General features: G+C 34.9%; 1 protein-coding gene across 1 annotated transcript in view; it reads right to left on the bottom strand.

Moving 5' to 3' along the window:
- Window positions 1-20,721, bottom strand: part of ZNF385B (zinc finger protein 385B) — a 77,349-nt gene that overhangs the window by 6,304 nt on the left and 50,324 nt on the right. The window contains exon 3 of the mRNA XM_012724967.1: window positions 18,913-19,075. Within this exon, the coding sequence (XP_012580421.1) occupies window positions 18,913-19,075 (163 nt within the window). The remainder of the gene's footprint in view (window positions 1-18,912; window positions 19,076-20,721) is intronic.

Here is a 20,721-nt window from a genome sequence, read left to right as displayed (position 1 = left end):
TCAGTGTTATCACATTTTTATTATCTCTCACAACACACTTGTGAAAAAGGTAAGTCCATTGTTAATTCTATCTTAAAGATGAGGAAACCGAGTTCATCAAAGTGAACTAATACCCTGCAGACTAGGACGTGGCATACTGGGCATGATGTTTTCTTTCACAAATCGCCAGTGAGCGGATTAATCTGCCTGAACAAAGGCAGGACTTTGCACACAATAGCCACCCAGAGATGTGGCCTTGTTATACAACTACTGTTTAGTTTTGAAGCTTATTCACCCTATATAAAAATATCTATTTTGGGCCCTCCCTGGTGGCGCAGCGGGTTAAAGCACAGCACTGAGAATCTAAAGTCGCTTCCACACGAGTTCGATTCCCGCCTGCCCCGGAGGTGACCACATGGCGTGGCAGACCTCTCCTGACCCGCCCGCTGCTCCCCTCAGCAGTGTACTTTGTCGATCTGCCTGTTCTGCTCCCCACTCTGTCTCTGGTGAATCCTCTCACCCTCCACGTCTCTGGCCTGTACCCCAGTTCTGTATGCACAAATAAATAAATCTTTAAAAAAAAAAATATCTATTTTACTCAGCACTCATGGAATTCAGATTACAGTAAAATAGACACAAGTTTGTTTTTTCTCTGTATCTTGATTTAAAAAAAAAATTTACACAAATTTTTTTTCAACAAATTTCCTTTTCTTAAGTCCTTTTCAAGAGACCATTTATTCATTAACAAGTGCATATTAACAATAAGCTAATTGCTGACAGTGTGCTATTCTACCCACTGAAGGAAACAGTAAATACAATGGGTATTTACTGTTAAGCAAGTAATAGATTTCATAGAGAATGAGACAGTCATTCAGAGACCTTTAATTTGTGATAGAAACTGGTTGCATGAGAGCTTAGAGCAGGAAATGAGTACCTCTGGTTAGGATGGAGACATTTTTCATTAAGAAAGTAGTGTTCTGGCTGTCAATTTAGCTAGGCACAGAATAGATGTGAAAAAAGGTGGCAAGTAGATGGTTAAAAGTGAAAACATGAGGGAATGCTTAGGTGTCAGAAAGTCAGGTTTATTTGTTGAATACCTGATCATTGGGAATTGAATGATGACAATAGTGATAAGAGGTATTAATATAAAGGTAGATTGGTTCAAAAAATAAAGTAGTTAAAGTACACACTAAGGATAGCCATTTCCTTTTAAAAATATCAAGAGCTATGATGTGTTTAATATTTCCATTATCTAAAATTTAGATACAGTGTATTTTAATTTTTACCTACTAGATAGGTTGGAATCTTAATCTTGGAGATTAGGGAGAAATTCTGACTTTAAAAATGTGTGACTTATTCTATCATATTCATGCCATTGGACTAGCTAGTCAACAAAATAGATCCTAAAAATCAGCAAAGTCACTGATGTGTTAATATATTTAAATTGTGACACTCTTTATGGATATTTAAATTGATGTTTCAGAGACAAATTTTATTATTTTTCATTTCAATTGCTTGGTTTTTTAAAATTAAAACCCTTACATTATTTCTCTCTTCTTATGGTGTTTTAAGTCCTTTTATTTTGTGTATTTGAAAGTTTAATGAATGTACTTTCACTGCCATTTCTTTTTAATAAAGATGCATGTCATCTGGAGCTTCTAGTTAATATAAATTCCATTTTCAAATATTCCCTCACCTCATGTTAATTAGTAGGTCTTTTGACTGTTTTAATAATTTCCTGATTACTCAAACATCTTTTTTTTAAAGTTTTGTCCTACAGGATTTTTAAACAAGATTTGCTTAGCTGCATTAGAATCGTCCATGGTAACAAATAATTATAATTGTGACTTTGGTTTTTCAAAGTAGCCTCCTTAGGAGGTTTTAGATTGATTTGCTTATTTTCAAAAGTTCTGAACATTTTGAAAACCTCAATTTTTAGAACTGTTTTCATATCCAGCTGACAACTCCTGTGAAGAAAATCTGCTTTCAATATGTATTTGTCACTCTTTTTTCACTTAAGAAACTACTTGAATGAACTCACCTATTCATGAAATTTAGCACTGTATTACTCAACCACAGCCTCAGAAGACCGAGATGTTGACAAAGAAAATAAAAAGAACATACCAAAAGCTCTGAAAGCAGTTTTCAGAAATGACTGCTGTTGGAAAATAGAGGAATTATGTCCATATAAGGTCTTAATTTTAAAACCAATCAAAATTAACTTCATCATAGATCTTGTACTTTAAGCAGAACATTGGAAGTGATAAGCTTTTCATGATTTCACTTACAAAGTTTACTTTTTAGTTTAATGTGATTACTATGCTTTTAATAAAACAGATTAATAGTTTAATAACAGATACATGTCTTACACAATAAATTTATGCTCACTGTAGGAAATAGAGTCAAAGATTAAAAATCACACACGATTCCTTCATCTAGAATAAAAGTTAGCAAACTTCTCCTGTAAGTTACCAGAAGGTACATACACTAGATTTTACTGGCCACACTCTCTCTGTTGTAACTATTCAGGTCTGCTCTTGTAGCAGGAAAGCAGAAACCACCTGATTGTGATCCAGTACATCTTCATTTATAAAACATGCAGCAGGCCAGCCTAGGTTTGCTGACACTTGACCTGCAATGGCTATGTTTTGTTACAAAATAGTAAGTATTAATGCACAGAAATAATTATTCTGTAACACCTCAGCAATAAATAATATTTTTCCATGTTAATAAGTGTTAACTGGGTCATGATTTATAACACCAGAAGAGATTCATTTATGTGACTAGAATTTATTCAACTAGTCCTCTTTTGATATTTGAGTTATTTCTTTCTGGTTTGTACTTTTACTAATGTTAAAAAGACATCAAATGGAACTTCTGTTGCCTCAAAATGACAGTTATATCCCCAAATTGAAAGCAGTTGGTATTAAGCAGCTCAGCATGTAGAGAGTCCATAAAGATTCCTTAGATACATACAAGTAGTATTTATTAAAAACAGTATACTGCTACCAACACTGTATCACTCACCTCCCTGGATTATGTAAGGATTGGAGACTAGAAGTCTTACTGACATTCTCAGTTTTGGGCCTGACTGGGAGTTTCTGAATCTAGCCAAGTGAGGAAAAACGAGAAAGGTCATGGCATTTCATTTCCTAGTCTTGGCAATCTGCCAAGTGAAGAAAGGCAATGAAGGGTGGAAAGGACTGGATCAACAAGGGTTGAAGAACCTGCAAGCTCAGTTTGGCATGCCAAGGTTGAATGAGTTATCTTTTGAGCCACTAGGACATTTTGAAAGGTGTCCAGGCTTATGTCATATTATAGCACCTAACCCAAAAAGGCTGATTATGTGGACTCTGTTAGCAAGAGGCTGAGGCATAGACATCTGGCAGCAGAAGATCAGGAAGGTTTGGAAGAACCTCGGAAAGACTTCACCCAAGGTTACAGAGAAAAAGAGATGAAGAAAAGGAGGGAGGGAAGGAAAGAGAAAGAGAGAGAGAAAACATGTGCATACTCTCCATGCACAGGGTATGACTTAAATATAAAAAACATTTGCTTCTTTATCCCCTCTAGTTCCTCCACCTATCCCTAATAATTGGAAATGGATTAGAACTGAAGGCCAGAATTAGAACTGATATAGTACAAATAACAGTACTTTTTTCAAATATATGATTAAAAGTCATTTTTTTTCTAGGAAGTGGAATGCTTTTCTTTCTCTAAATGTTGTTTTATAACTCCATTTGTCCAAAAAGAAAAAAAACCACTAAAGGTTATTAGATAGATAAGTTATGCAATTTGCCTACAGTCTTCAATGAATAAATGTTAGAACACAATTCAAATGCAGAACTCTGAATCCTGAACCAAGATGTCATAATGTTCTTCTATTTTAAGGGAGAACAGAGAAAATCTCAGTCTCAGTGATACTTTCCTGAAGACAGGCATTGTTGTCAATTGAATGTATGGTAATATTTTTACATATCTTAGTTCAATGATGCCATACAAAATATAGCATGTTATAAGCAAACTTGCTGAAAACCAGGTAAAAGTTTATTTTAATACACTTTCTTTAAAGTTAAAACTTTGCATGTAATCTACAAAAGCAAATGATAGCAACATGCAATAAAAACATTTCAAGCAAAATTATTTTAAACATTACTTTTCTGGAGTTTTCATTTCTTTAGTGGATATGATTAACAGACATATGAAGGTCTCTGATTCCCTATGAAAAGTAAATATTTTCTCTTGTTTTTGTTTCTGATAACATGTCTTGATTTATCAAGTTGTATAAATTCAAACCACTAAAAGCTATCATTTGTTGCCATTGAGAAATGTGAATATCGTATTTACATATTGAAATAAGATGAAAGTGCAATAACATGTAGGCACACACACATACACTTCTTGATGCAGTGATAAGTGACAACTATTCTGAAACATATGGCAATCATACTATTTTACAAATCAAGACCTCTTTAGGAATATATCCTATGAAAATAATCATACATAAAAACATTCTTCTATCCATCGATTCATCAAACAAATCTAACAAATGAGAGAGCACTCTAGTGTAGAAGACAGAAAATAAAACACACACATGTATACTGTATATAGATATTCATATAAAACATAAGCATATAAAAGTATATTTTATATACTTCTATATGAAATAAGCATGTAAATTATGTTAATGTATTATATATCTATAAAATTATATGTAAAACATATAAAGTATATGTACTTTGTGTATATATGCACTTTATATCTCTATATTAAATGTACATATGTAATTTATTGTAGCAAGAATGCTAAAAAGAAAAAGCAGGTCAAGGCAATAGAAGTAGTTTAAGCTTGTTGGACAGTCCTGAGAGTTGATTGATAGTTGACAGACTCTTGAAATAACAGGAATTATAGCAGGAAAGACAATCCAGGAGAAAATAGTAACAATTAAAGTCTTGAAGTGAAACAAGATCAAGATGAGTGAGGAGGAGGTGAACAGAGCTTGTGGAGTTGTTGACCAGGAGCACATAAAGTTTGGTAATGCATGAGAGAAATTTAAATGTCATCTAAGTGTGATTACTGAGCAGGGGCAGGAATGATCAGAAATGTTTTCATAAGAGCATTTTGACAGCAGTGTGGATAACAGAACAGGAAAGCATAAATAGTTAAGAGACTACTGTAGTTGTCTCCCAGAGAAATGATGGTTGTTTAGATGGTAAAAATTGAGCCGTATTCTCAGGATTTATGTGTAGACGGAACTAACTAGACTTATTAACTCAATGTGGATGCCAGAGAAGGGGAGGAATCCAGATCATTACTATGGTTTTGGTATGAACATACAGTGAATGTGGGTGATGTCTGTGATTAGGAATAGACATTTAGGTTGCCAACTAAACTTCCTGATCTTTCATCCAGAAAAAATTGGCTATTCCTAGTTTTACTTCTGACTGATTTACATCAAGTAAGTGATTTAAATTATTAGTTTCTTAATAAGGACAGCTACAAAAGACTACCATTTTTTCTCATTGGGATTAAGATTGCAAAAGTGAGGTAAGGTTTCAGGTGGAAGACACAACAAATAGTTCTGTGCATTAACTCAGGTAGCTCAATTGATAATGAGATCAAGATCATGGATTCTGTTCCATACTTGAGGGCTGTGGATTTCTAAATCCAGATTATCTCCTGAGAGACTGAAAAAAAAATATGTGGAACGGTCTTCATAAACAAATTATCACAATCATACAACCCCTACTCACATTCTGTGCCCTAAAGCAATGACTTTAATTTTTAATATCTTTGTGCACAGTTTTAATCATTCACTTGTACACTTGTGTATTATTTTTACAAAGACAAAATTTTTGAATAGAGTTTTAATATGTGTCTTTGCCTTCAATGAAAATGTAGCAGGTTCTCTGCTGGTATAGTCATTCACTATTTGTCAAAATGAGTCTTTCAGCTGTGCTCAGTTATATCTACCAATGTCTTTCCAAGGAAAAGTCTTCCAGAATACTAAAGGAATCCCAAAACTTAAAAAGAGTGCTCAGGAAACCAAGTCCATAATTTTAGTAGCATTGTACTTTGTGTCTTCTGGATTAACTGAAGGCTACTACTTATCATTTTTTATAATAATTTTTGCTTTTTATACTTAATATTGCACTAAAATAATTAGGCATTAAAGACACTCTTGAAATGACTGTAGGTCGTATTATTTCTTGTATTCACAAGCGCTTTGTTCAACATCTCATTATTATTTCAAAACAAACAAACAAAAAAACACATATTGCTGCCTAACACTCATTAAGCCAAATAGCTCATTTTGGTAAGGAATTCTGAAATCATCCTCTTCTGCTCTATTATACCACTCTCTGAATGAGAAGTTAATGGGTGTCAGTCAGAGTACCTACTTCATTACCAAGTACAATATTGAGAAATAAAACTGAAAAGCCCATGGGATCTGCACTAGAGTAGAAGACACTGGAAATCTGTATGTCTGTCAGTTTGTGTGCTGTGTTGCAGAAAACTTCTTAGACTTTTGTTTCATTCCTTCCTCTTTATCTACAAATTTGACTTAGAGAAATGATAGAAACCATTAACTGATGACAGAGAAGCTTAAAGTAGAATTCTATTAAAGTAGATATATATATATATATATATATACACACACACACATATATATATATATATATATATATACACATATATATGTGTGTGTGTATATATATAAAAGAGGCACTCCCTGGTGGCACAGCGGGTTAAAGCACAGCACTAAGAAGCTAAAGCCACTTCCTCATGAGTTTGATCCCCGCCTGCCCCGGAGGTGGCCATATGGCCTGGCAGACCTCTCCTGGCCTGCCGCTGCATCTCTGGTGAATCCTCTCACCGCCCCTGTGCATCTGGCCTGTACCCCAGTTCTTCTGTATGCAAAAATAAATCTTTAAAGAAAAGCAGCACACAGGCTGCAAGATGAACAAATCATTTTGGTACCTTGACGTTCTTTGTAAAAAAAAAAAAAAAAAAGTGTAGTAAGAGATGGACAGAAGGTAGAGTACCCTCACGGTGTCAGTGGATGCACAAAGAAAAGGCTAGTCATTCATAATAAATAGGCAGGACTGAACCAACACCTGTTTATGGTGATCAGTATCTTGTATCTGAAGTACAAGAGTCGGTTGGCTTCTCTTTTGTTTATGTTTTCCTGGAGGTGAGGTGCAAAAAAACTTGGGAAATTGAGTAATGATTGCAGTGCACCATTTAAGGTGCTTGTTTGGTTTTGAAGGTAGAGTTCTTTTTGGCAAAACAATAACTACACATTTATCTTAAAATTCTGTTACAAATTAGATTTGCTTAGATTAGAAATATATAATAAACAGTTACAGGACTAACAGGTCAATAAATTAGACAAACAATAGGGAAAAAAAGGGATTCTATAGGGGAATATGTACAGTTGATCAGCTTCTCCGTGGAAACTTTATCCTTCTTAAGTCTGCTACCAACACTTTAAACTCTCATTAGCAAATATCTGGTTTCCTACTTCTTAGAAAAATGGGGAGGCTGGATGAATTTACCTTTGATATTACAATACCTCCCATGTGCACCTACTTTCTTTGTGTCTCTGAGGAAAAATTGATATCCCCTGAATTGTCTTTCCTTTAAATCTCTCTCTTTCCTACAGATGCAACTACCCTCTACTGGGCTCTTTGTGTTTACAGAATGCTGAAACTTACACATTTCAAAAGTTACTGACTTAGTAGACTCTCCATTTATCTACTCTGTGGTACTGAACTTAGAGTGGCCAGTGAAGTGGCTCTTACTACTTCCTCTTCATCTGTCCATCCTTGCCCTCTTGAAAAAGCGGACTTTTTGTGTCTTAGAGAGGATGCCACCCAAAACCAATCCAAATCCCCAGCACTTCATCTTTATACCAGGTGGCCTAAGACCAGTACACTGGGTCATCCATTCAGGCTTCCTCCAACTGGATGCTTCTTCTCAATCTAATTCCAAGTGTCCCTAAGGGTTACATATACATTGGATTACATAGGCTGGCTTATCTCACAAAACCTAGTAGTAGCTATACTACTCATATGACTTCCTGTTGGAAAATATCTGGTCTCAATGTCTCCCCAAGGGGTAAACTATTGAACCTTTGGAAACTGAAAGGCTTCTCTATATGCTTATGCTTTTTGCAGCTAATGGAAACTGAACAGAGTACTTCAGTGACAAGATCAGAAACACCTAATAGCCAAGGACCAGCAGTGAACTTACAGCTGGAATCATATGTCTTTACCTTGAAGTGGGGGGAGAGGGAAGTTTACTTTCTTAATTTAGGACACATGAAAGTCAGGTGACTGTTCTCACAAGTTCAAAATAGGTCCTGTACTGTAATTTTCTGCCAGTCCTGATTTAGGATATCCCTGCTCTTCCATTTGAAAGACTATATCAAAAGAGATTGGGCCTCTGGGCTACACCCTGCACAGAGTTTGTGGCCCCATGAAATGCCAGTCTCACACTTAGATAAACTAAATGTCTCCATGTTGAAAGCTGGCAGCCAGACTCTATCAATGAGCTGGCCCTGAGATTAGTGAACTTGTCACTTTTCTAAGTGAGCACAAAAGAAAGCTTGTTTGCTAGAGTTTGAATTTTATGAACAGCTTTCCCCTGTTCTGTGTAGTTTTCCAGCCATTTGACTCATACAATTGCGACATCATACTTCAACTCCTTCAGGCTGAAAAATTGCCCCTTTTTGATTTGTCACCAAGAAATGTGAAACAGTTATTTCTGAGGCAGTTTTATTATGGAAAATATAATAAGAAACTCATGTCACTCAAATCAAGTCCTTCAGGGAGTCGGCCCAGCAATTCAAAAGTCAGGAATAAGATTAAAAACTAATTTTCTAGAAGGAATGAAGAGCAGGTTCTTCTTTTAAAAGCATGGTCCTTTACAGAGAAACATGGATTCTCAAGGTAAAGAGAAACCATTGAATTCTGCACTTTCCACTGTCTTCTCTAGTGCAGAGTTGAAGGCTTAACTCTGATAGTCCAGGCAGGGTGAGGTGCACATTAAAAATGAAAAGGTCAGCACGAGAGCATGAAGGTAACAGATTTTTTTCTCCAGGGCAGTGAAATTCTTGTTAGCACACAAGCTTATTGCCTCAGGCTGCTCCAGGGAGATGGGTCTTGGCTCTCACTCATTATGGACCTAACTGGGTCCAGCTAGCCCTGAGGAGACTGTGCAGACACTCAAGGGCTGGAGTGCCTGGGTATGAAAAAGCCATCAGTATATTAAAAATATATTGCTAAACCAATCATACCTTTCCATTTTAAATGTAGCATTTGTGCCTAAATGCAATCTGCTGCTTTATTATGAACTTGCCAAAGCAGTTTTATATTCAAGACCTATAGGTTGCAAGACAAAGTCTATGAACTGTAGAAAGTCTTCTTTAAAAAACTGATGCAATTTGACTCTCCCTGGTGGCACAGTGGATTAAAGTTAATACTGCAAGTGAGCTACAGCCCCTTCAAGCCACAGCCCCTTCAGTGCGAGTTCCGTCCCTGGTCCTGGAGATGACCACATGGTGCAGCAGACCTCTCCTATCTGGCCCGCTGCTCCCCTCAGCAGTGTATTTCATTGATCTGCCTGTTCTGCTCCCCACTCTGTCTCTGGTGAATCCTCTCACTGCCCCTGCACCTCTGGCCTGTACCCCAGTTCTGTATACATAAATAAATCTTCAAAAAAACCTGATGTAATTTAAGAGAGCTGCATGTAGGAATACTGCTACACGGGGATTAATGACTGCAACATAGCACACTGAACAAGAAAGAGATGACTTCATGGCCAACTATAATATAAAACAAAGGATTTTTTTTTGTTTGAAAAATATTTATTAATTCACCTGAAAAAGTTCATCCATAAAACAAAGAATTCTTATTAAAAAAAAAAAGCATCAAATACTTATCAGAGTGAGCTAACTTGGTTTAGTGAATGTTAAACAATAACAAGGGCATTGTTTGTTTTGAATATTGAACAATAATGAGATGTTGGACAAAGTACTTGTAAATGCAGCAAAAAAAACGAACTTCAGTCATTTCAGTGAATGCCCCTGTTGCCTAATTCTTTCTTTAGGAGTTCCTATACCATTGTACCAATGTCCCATGAGATATAAACTTCATTAAGTCATTAGAAATTATTATGCAAATAAGTGGAATGTGGAATAAAGAGCCCATGATCATCTCTCACTAAACAAGGGTTTTTATTATTCTTATTTTTTAATATAAAATGTTTGGGGGGGGGAACATTGATTAACAACACTGTGTATGAATCAGAAGTAGAGGATCACGCCTATCCAGACACATCTCATCCTGCTGTCAGGTACACACAATCCTCTACTACAGTCCGGCTTTGCTCTCCACTTTCTCTGTCCTCTTCTGATGGTCTCACTTTTACAGTCTTATTTTCTAGAATTTTTTAAATGGTTTGGTTTGGTCCGATGGTTTGTTTTGTTTCTCTGTATTTTATCTATGAGTGAATTACCTGGTATTTTTCTCTTTTTGTCTTATTTTGCTTAGCATAAGCCTCTCTAGTCCCAGCCATTCTGCTATAAATGACAGCATGTGTATGTGTGTTTTATGTGCGTATGAGTGTGTGCACGTATACATACATATATATGTTATTGACGTGTGCGGTGTATATTTCTTCTTAATTTGCTCATTTTTTGTTAGGCATAGGTTGTTTCCATAACTTAGCTTTTGTGAATAGTGCTGCAATAACATACCATTAGTGTTGTTCATTCTTTGAGTAATAAGAGTAGAATTACCGGATTGCATGGTGGATCTATTGGGTTGTCAGAAAAGGCATGATATATTTTGTCTTTTTTTCATGTGTCATGACTTTTCTGACAATCTAGTATTTTCTGTATTTTGAAACAGCTCCATATTGGTTCCCATAGGGGACTGGTCAGCCTATATTCCTACCATAAGTGTCCAATTATTCTTTTTTTCTCTACACCTTCAACAGCACTTGTTTTTTGTTTTTTTTTCTGGTCCATTCTCACAAGTATGTGATGGTAGTTTCAGTGTGCATTTCCATAACGGTAAATAATGAATGAGCATATTTTCATCTGCCTGATGTATATCTTCTGCAAAGTGTCTAGTTAGTGCTTATGTCTATTTTTTGATTTGGTTGTTTTTTAAGTTGTATATTTTGGATATTAGTTGCTTGTCTGATGTATGTTGTGCAAACATTTTTCTCTCCTGTTCAGGAGGCTGTTTGTTTGAATAGTAGTTTATTTTGCTATACAGAGGATTATTACTTTGATATAGACCTATTTATTTTTGCTTTTGCCTTTTCCCTTGCTATTGGTCTTGAGTCCACACAGACATCCCTAAAGCCGACTCTGTGGAGTGTTTTACCTACATTATCTTCTATGTATTTTGTGGCTTCAAGTCTTATATCCAAGTCATTAATCCATTTTGAGTTAATTTTTATATATATGGAAGTCTAGTTTCATTCTTTTCAAGTTGCTGTCCAGTTCTCCAAATACCATTTGTTAAAGAGACTTAAGTTTTTGCAAATGCATTACTTTTTTGCTTTTTTGTGTCCATGTTCATCGGAATATTGGCTTGTAGGTTTTGGGTGTGTGAGGTATCTTTGCTATTGTTATGAGTGTAGTGTTGAGCTCATAATATGCATTTGTAAGCATTCCTTCTCATTAGTGAAACTCATTAGTGAAAGCACCTGGTTCTGGAATTTTCCTCCAAATGTAGCAGGTCACAGTAGTGAATTTGCAGGGCTTCCCCGTTAAGACTCTGTCCTTAAAATCACATTTTATCTAGATTTCTGAATGACTCTGAGACATTATTTCTCCTTCTAGTTCTTACTTTCTAGTAGCCATCAAATGATTGTTACAGTCATTAAATAATATATATAAAATGTTTAGTACAATGTCAGGCACTTAATTATCATTCAGTTACATGTTAATCGTTTCCATAGTTGTTAAAATTACTTTTTGCATGTCAGTCTAGTAAGTATGAGTCTGATTTTCTAGGATATACTATTTGGTAAGTAGAGTAATATGGAAGATGACGATAGCTGAACAATGTAAGTGGCAGTTGTCACCTTTAAGTGATGGCAGCAAGAAAGGAAGGCTAAAACGGACACACCAAGAGGACTAACTCCTTCCTCTCCAAACTGTGCAAACATAATACTTAGGCATTTTTTATTGCGCTTTACATTTTACAAATCATTTCATTTGATTCATACAATGCTGATGTGATGTAGGGAGGGGATGATTCCTACTTGGTTAGATTATTTAATGCCTTCTCTGAAATCATAGCTAGGTCAAAAAGCAAAAAGAACAACAGCCCTGTCTAGTATAATAGCTACTAGCAATGTACTTCTACTTAACACTGAATAGTCAGTTCTTCAGCAGTACAGTCCTAGTTATGTGTGGCTCATAGCACACATGTTGGAAAACATACTGCAGACCATTTTCATCACCAGAGAATATTTCATTGACTAGTGCTTTTTCTGTAGAAATGAGAGCATCAAGTCATATGTCTGGTGTCCATAACAGTAAACTGGACTTTCAAAAAGATAGTCAGGAAAGAGAAAAACATTAGAAAGTATTTTAATGAATAACTCTTTAAGATTTATACTGTAAAGTTAAAATTGTCTGGCATTAGACTTTAGTAAGTAGCATCAGAATTGTGCTGTAATTCCCCAAAATGTCTAGTATTAAAATGCTTTATACACAGGATCTACAAATACTTATTGAGTTGTTGTTTGATCATCCATCCATTTAAAAAAAAAAATGTCACTGTAAGGGAATTCTTCCTGAAGCAAGTTAAGTGGAATGATATAAAAATGTAAGTAGTAACCTTTGTTTAAATTTTAAGAGCATCTACATTCGTACATTTAAAAAATTATTCTATATACATATAAAATCTTTTTATATTCAAGTATCTTTTTCCTGTAGAGAGGAGGTTGTAAACAAATATAATCAAGAAGTGGATACCAGTTAAGCAATAAACTGTTAATATAATATATGACTTAACAAGAATATATCCAAGGTCTGATTTTTTGAGTGGTTTGTAATATATCCAGTAAATTATAAGTCAGCTTCAGGTTTTTGTAGGAAAAAGTTTTTTGAAGTGGAAAAACTAATAATAAATGCTCAGTATTATTTTGAAGCAATAAAACATGCTTGAAAGTTTCAGAAGTTAGTTTTTAAAGGACGACAAACACTTCATTACCTAAAATCTTCAGCCTTGCATAGCAGGAAGCTACTGTCAAATTCAAGGTACATGAACAAAAATGGAGGCAGTTTCAGTTTTTAAATTGACTTTGAAAGTCTTAATGATATATGTACATTTCATGAAACTATGAGCCTTAGTATAATGCTCTGTGAGACAGATGGAACTCAATTTATGTTCTACATGATTGTACCCCAGAATTTCAGACTTAAGATGTTTGTCATACAGTTAGCTATTTATGAGGGATACTAAATCTTGATCTCCTGGATTTGGATAGATGGATGCCAAATTTATGGATGACACTTGTGTATAAGTGACAAGAGCTACTAAAGCAGAACACCATTATTTTCTTCTATTCAACAGCACAAGGTCCTGTAGTTAGAGATAGAAAGGGGCACAGAGGCAACATCAAAGACCTTGCAAGCTAATCTATGGAGTCCTTCATGAATCAGAGGAAAGAAGAATCTGTCATTTGGAAAATGTCCTATTTTGTAAGAAGACATCAAAACAACGAAACATACAGTAGACCCCATAAAAATGATGAGGTGAGGGTCCCCATTTGTAGAAAAACTCTTTGATAAAATTGAAAATGCCCTATTATAAGGCAACAGGGTGACCATAAAAAGCTGACCAGGGCAGCTTTTTAGGCAAATCATACAGATCAACTAGTTGATAATGGCTCTAGATTCACACCTGAAGAATAGCCGCTATGCATAAGAACAGCATGACTATTTTTTCCCTCTCTCCCTCTTCTGTCTTTTTTGAGATGGTCATCTCATAGTCTCTATGATATAGATATCAGTATAGGGATAAACAAAACAATCTCCCTACCACAGTGATTAAACTTTTAGATGGAATGAGTAAAAATGCTACTGCAAATGTGGACAGTGTTCAGTACAATTCAACCATCTTCCTTTTAGGGGCAGTTCCAGGCTTTCGTCATTGTGGTGATGCAATTGCCAGTGTTAATCTCCATCTTAAGTAGATTTGGTTATAGACAGAAAATGATTACAACTGCCAAGTGGTATGTAGCTTTGAGAATATCATTTACTTGAAAGGAGAGTAGCTATAACTTATAAAGTTTTGTGCTATCATAATTAAATGCTACAAATAATAAGAATGCTAAATTTGAGAACTCTTTGAGAGTGAGAAAAATTATCTTTATATTCATTGCTGCATCCCAATATCTGACAAAATATGCAGATATACTGTACTATAGTATAGATAATAGTTTTGAGTGAAATTGGATATTAAGTTTGTTGCATGAGCATATAAAAAAAGGATATTAATATCAGCCATACCTGAAACAGTTGTCGAGAAGGCTATACAAAAACATATGTACCTGGATTTTGTAAACTGCACAAATTTAAGTGTTTCTATGGCTCTATTTCAAGCAGAGCATGCTGGTTCTATAATTTTTGTTCTTAATTGCATTTGTAAATATATCTATAGCATTTTGAATCATTCCATCTGCTTTTATCTGTTTAGCAAGAAACTGATTAAAGATTGTTTAAATAGCTTTAGATATTTTGAACTAGAAATATATTTTCCCCATCTTGACATCTAATTCATTAAAAATATCTCATGCTAAAGACTAGAATATGGAGCATTAGGTGACTATCACAATATTTTTATCATTAAGCTGAATATCACAAGATTTTATAATTTTCAAGAAATAAGGTTTTTGGAAGGTTCTGTATTTTTGAACCTGTCACAAAAAACATTCAATATGATGTATGGAGAATATTATCTCAGGGAAGTTTACTGTCATATGGCATTATGGCATTTGAACTCCAGGGAGAAATTTGGGTAGAGTGTCTGGCCAACATATTTTAGCCATCTTCCTGAAGCTGCCTAATGCTTGCTGTGTTTTGACCCCAATTCTCCCAAAGTACATTTCTCTTCCCTCCTACTATGTTTTGAACTTCCACTGATGTATCATTAAAAGTTGGAATAGGTCCTATGAGATCTTAAAGCTATTACTTTGGATTTTACATTTAATTCTACCCCAACTCTAAGAAGTTAATGGGTCAGCTAATCTCACTTAACTGTCTTTTTAACATGCCTATTTTTTTTTCCAATCATATGGTTATAATTTCTTATAATAAATGAAATTACTATTAGTGTGATTTGAAGTCATTTTGTTTACTAAGCTGAGAGAAAGAAAAAACTTTGCCATAATACCCTGAAAATTTATAACTGATAGCTCCATTATAACAAATCTCTTTGTATTGCACAGATCTGGATATAACATGAGCCACATTATGTCTCCAAATGTAACATGAGAGGGAAAAAACAAACAAACAAACAAACAAAACTTGTTCCAAATACCAAATTATCAGATAACAGACTTTTCTAGTTCTTAGAAGATTATTAGGCCACTTCTTAAAAGAAATAATCTGTGCTCTTGATGAGCAGAGAAAGGTCATCTGTGGCCCTCATGATCCTTGTCAAATTTCTGAAATCACACACTGTACTAGTCTGATGTTCAATGACTCCCAGTCTGTGGCTCTCTCAGATGTTCCCTTCTTCACATGTGGCTATTTCCTCTCTCTCAGGATATGTGCCCATTGAGCAAATACTCTATGGCTGTTATTGATGCTAAAACATAAGTGTGGAAACTGAAAATGCTGTGAATGTCTGTATATTTAGTCTGGCAGCTGAAACATCAATTATAATAACTAATGTTTCACTTTTCATTCAAGTGTCTAAGAATCACATAGAAACAGATAAAGCCCACTTGACAGGAGCTCTTCATTCAGAAGAAAAAAGACCAATGCTTGGGAATTTCAGATGCAGAAGTATTGTCAGTCAACTGTGACTTCTCTCTGTGCCTGTTACTCTAATGTCTGTCTGATTCCTTAGAGGCAATGTTGTCTAAAATAAGACATTTCAGTCAATTAAATGCCATAGGCATCGTTCCTCTGCCCTCCACCTTCCTCTTCACATTCCGCCTAGATCATTTATGAAGGAGTGGTTTTTCAAGTCTCCTGTTCTCCTATTACTAATAAAGACTCAGATTCTGACAAAATTGTGGGAGCTTTTAAAGGATCTAGAAATAGATGGTTAACAATAGGTTATGAATTACATTACTTAGACCAGATCTCCCATCTGGGCAAATCTTCTAATTTTCCAACTTGAAAATTCTACAAAACATATGTGGGGATTCTTGTTGAGAAACTGACAATTGAAGGTGACAAAAGAACATATATCCATTTACCGAATGCAACCCACTTTATGCTTAAATAGTACTATCTTTCAACAGATTTGGTACTGCCCTTGTGGATACAGTAGGACAATTAAAATACTTCTTTAGTACTTATTGAAATGAAATGAGAAATAAAAAAGAAAAGCATTTTAAATCATCCAGTCAATGGTTTACCAAATAATTCATACAGATTTTTGAATAAAGAAACCTGGAAAATGTGGTAACCCCAAATTACTGATAGGTTTTATTACTTCTAATCCAGGTTTGGGTTGAAATGTTGAGTTAGGTCAATACTGTTAAACCTCAGGCACTTAGCTGGGGGGACAGGAAAGAGGCAGAGAATGTAGAAGATGAAGGGTTAAAGACCTGTGTGAAGTTATTAAAGAGATTTGACTGAGATTTCTCCTCTCTCCCCACCTTTACCCTTTAGGGTTCCTCTAGATCTCAGTTCCCTTTATGAGTTTATCTGCTGCTACACTTGACTCTGTTATGTTCTGATTGCTCACTAGGAAAACACACTTGCTTAGGCAATCGTTTTCACTGAGCATTCTCTAGCAGTGGAGAGTTAGAATAAAAGCCTTGAAAAGTTAGACTTTTATTTTAATATATGCTATTGGGTATAGGTATAAGGCATGCTGTATTTTTTCTGACTTAGTAATCTTAATTTGAATTTCTGTTTTTAGACTGCTCTTCCTTGGGTTTATCGCCTAAACCTCCCCTCCCACTGCTTCCTTTTCCTTTTCTTCCGTGCCTTTCTTTCTCCCTTTAATTAAAGTATTGATTCTATTCTCAATTGATCCTTCTTTCATTGATCCTCCTTTACTGAACATTCTAACACATTTTTCCTGCGCATTACTTTTACCTAGAAAACATCCAGAGAAACCCACATCCCAAATAATAATATAACTCAAGGGGAGCATTGAGCACACATCTAGCAAAGTTGGAACAATTTCAGGACCTACCAATTGTGCTGTTAGCTGATGTTATAGACGAAAGAATGAATTGACATTAATCTCCACTGCTTTAACATTTTGCTTATAACTAGTTATGTGAATAAATACTATAATTCAGGTAATAAAACACTTGACAGAATATTGTTTTACAGAGACAACAGCCTGTAGAAAATTAAACCAGAAACTCAGGGGATGATGAATCCTATTTCTCCAATAACTTTAGCAAATAACTGCCACAATGTGTAGTTCCACTTGGTTTACTATTATTTTGTAAATTGAAAATAGCATTTGACCTTAATATACCATGGATGTGGGTTAAGGAATAGAACTAGAAAATATTTTGTTCTCTCAAAAGGGAAAAGGGTGATGTAATACTCCAATATTTATTATCTGGTTGTCAGATAACATGATAATGTCACACCTTCCATAGACTCCATGCCTAAGCTTTTCTAAGCCTTTCTTAAATAAAGGAATTGCTCTTCTCTAAAGAACCTGGAGGGCCTTTCCTTTTATAAAGAAAAATATGTTCACATCTCCTCATATTTTACATAGGTGGAAAAGAGGCAGATGTTTGTGTATGTGTTTCCAACAACAAAGGTCATGAGAGTCAAACATAAGTGAAAGAATATATTCTCTTAGGCTCCTTTAGCAGACATTGTTCCTTAATTAGTCACTGAATCAAGATGACTTTTATATCGTGTGCCCCGAGTGGTAGATGTGTGTCTGTGAAAATCTATTCAACATCTACTTTCATGGCCTACATGCTAGAAAAATGATTTTTTCCCTTTTCCACTGAATAGCTTGAGCCTATTCATAAATACTTTTAATTCATGGAGATGATGAAATTCAAATTCTTAAGATACATCTCCATTAGAAGCCAATTCCATTTATATAAAATTCTTCTGTTGGTCAATTCATAATTTCCATAGTTCCCTTAAAATATATGGCTTATTTGCAAATAGGTGAAGTCTGTGGAGATCTTAAAATACCAAGTATTTTATTATTAAACTCATCACTAGATTGCTTTAAAAATGACTTTCATTCAAGTAACTTCACCTTTTAGATCCTTCACTCCCCTTTGCAGGGGTAAGAGAATAAAAAAAAATCACCAGTAAACAAGTTTAGTAGTTCCTTCACTAAAAAAGTTTATAATAAAAAACCAAACAGAAGATGAACAAAAGAAAAATAAAGTCAATATTTTAGATTCATTTCTTGATTTTTGGAATCTGAACACAATACAGCCTCTACTTATTATCATGCATACATATACTTATATCTACAACTACATGTACTTACACACACGCACACACACACACACACACATACTTAAGTGTTTATTTTTAACAACATGGGATGGTAACAGATCAAATGCTTAAATACCATGCAAACACATAACCCTTCCTACAAGGAAACATATTAATATTATAAAAACAAATCATGGAAAGTCGCATGCAGTGCTGAGGAGAGGAGACTGGGGTGGGGCAGGGGACGAGGAGAAGCACAAAGAATGCAAAGAACAAAAAGTGTCATTGACCTGATTTGTCAGAGCTGTTGCCTGTGATTGGAGTGATGGAGCAGCTGGGATTAGCCTTTGCGCTGTCCTTGGAAGAAACCATTTTGGGTTTATTTTTCGTTGCCTCTAGTGCTTTGACCTTCTTGGCATGTTTACTTCCTTTGTAGTGGGCCTCGGCCTGGCTCTACAAAGGAGAACAAATCAGGCTCATTTTTTGCTACTTACAAACACAATGGATGATCATGCAGGAAAAAAACACACCCAATCATAGGCACCACATACATTTACAACTCAGCACTCAACTATGCTTTCGGCAGTTAATGAAGTGGTAGACCAGTATCTCAGAGGTTTTTGCACACTGAAACCTTCCACACAACACAGAGGACTCGATGTCTTTAAAATCCAGACATTGTCTAAGTGGATGACAGGGCCAGGGGTAAACTGTGACAAAGGTGAGCTCTGTCATCAGTGTCTCCCTAGCATTGCCTGTCGGGGTTACTTTTCAAACATTTGGCCAGCAGCAAGTTGCTTTGTGTGTTCTACCTACGCATGTCTTTCCACAACTCCTCTAACTTGGTTCTCTTCAACTAAAAACTGGTTTTTCTGCCTCTACTTATTTTCAGTTGTTCTGAGAACAATTGATGGACAAAGCAACTTGCTAGTGACTGGAAATGGCTCTAAGTATTGGAGTCACCTACATGCACTTCATGCATCATTTTAATGAGTCCAGGTCAACAAAAATGGAAACCAAAAAGCTGGTAGAAACGCTACTCCATTCTGATCTCAGAAGTGATTTTGAAGTCAAAATAGTATTACATTCATGTATCCACAAAGCATAGGTAAAACTATGTTTAATACCAGATCAAAAGGAAGAAAAGAGATAAGATCAGAGACTATTTTAAAATTTCAAGACAAAAACAAATTACTACTAAATAAGAAAATATTTAGCCAACTTACTAATATTTGGAAAATTCCCCTCTGCTTAAAGAGAAAGGATTTTGGTTTTTTGATATCTCCTATTACACATTTAGCAAAAGAACCTAAGTATATTAACTTAATTTCATTTTGAATAAACCTTGTGAGTATAAACATGCATTTGATTAAAATAACCAAAAAACTAAAACACATATTATTTAGCATATTAGAATAGATCTAAAAGTAAAATTTATGATAAACTTAACATATAAAGCAAGTTTTTATTAGAGTATTTCTAAAATAATAACTTTAAAAATAATTTAATAGTTTATTTTTACATCATTTTGTAATAACTTTTTATATCAGCTTTCCTTATGTCTCCATGTGTTTGAAAATGATATACTGATGTTTCCATCTGTTTTTTCCAGCAAGCAGAGTACAGATGGTGTGTGTGTTTATAAGTAGGTAGAGAAAAGTGAAATTGGGCAGGACTTATCAGCTTTTAATTCTGTATTTCAACTGAAGATTTCCAGCATATAACTGATCATCCAGAACAAGAGCCTTGAATTAATAGTCATACTCCCTAACTTCCTTAGTATTGTTTTACAAATTGGCTAAATATTTTCAGTCATTAGGAACTTTTCATTGCATTTAGTTCGCTTTCTCAAGGACCTGTCATTTTGTTCTCTGTCAAGCTGAAGGAGCAACACACAATTACAACAAAGGAGAAGAGTATAACATTACTTCAAGTCCTTTACTTATTACTAAGAAAAGTAAAATCCAGTTAATATAGTTAGGCAGCTATAAATATACCCAAGAAATGAACATTAAACTGAAAATTTAAAAATTGATAATGTTAATAATGATGACTAATATTATTGAAATTGTGCCAAGCATACTTCTAAATGCATTACA

The sequence above is a fragment of the Condylura cristata genome, unplaced genomic scaffold (genome assembly GCF_000260355.1).
Source record: "Condylura cristata isolate star-nosed mole 26May11 unplaced genomic scaffold, ConCri1.0 scaffold00002, whole genome shotgun sequence".
Classification (NCBI taxonomy): domain Eukaryota; kingdom Metazoa; phylum Chordata; class Mammalia; order Eulipotyphla; family Talpidae; genus Condylura; species Condylura cristata.
This window is presented reverse-complemented; position numbering and strand designations above follow the sequence as displayed.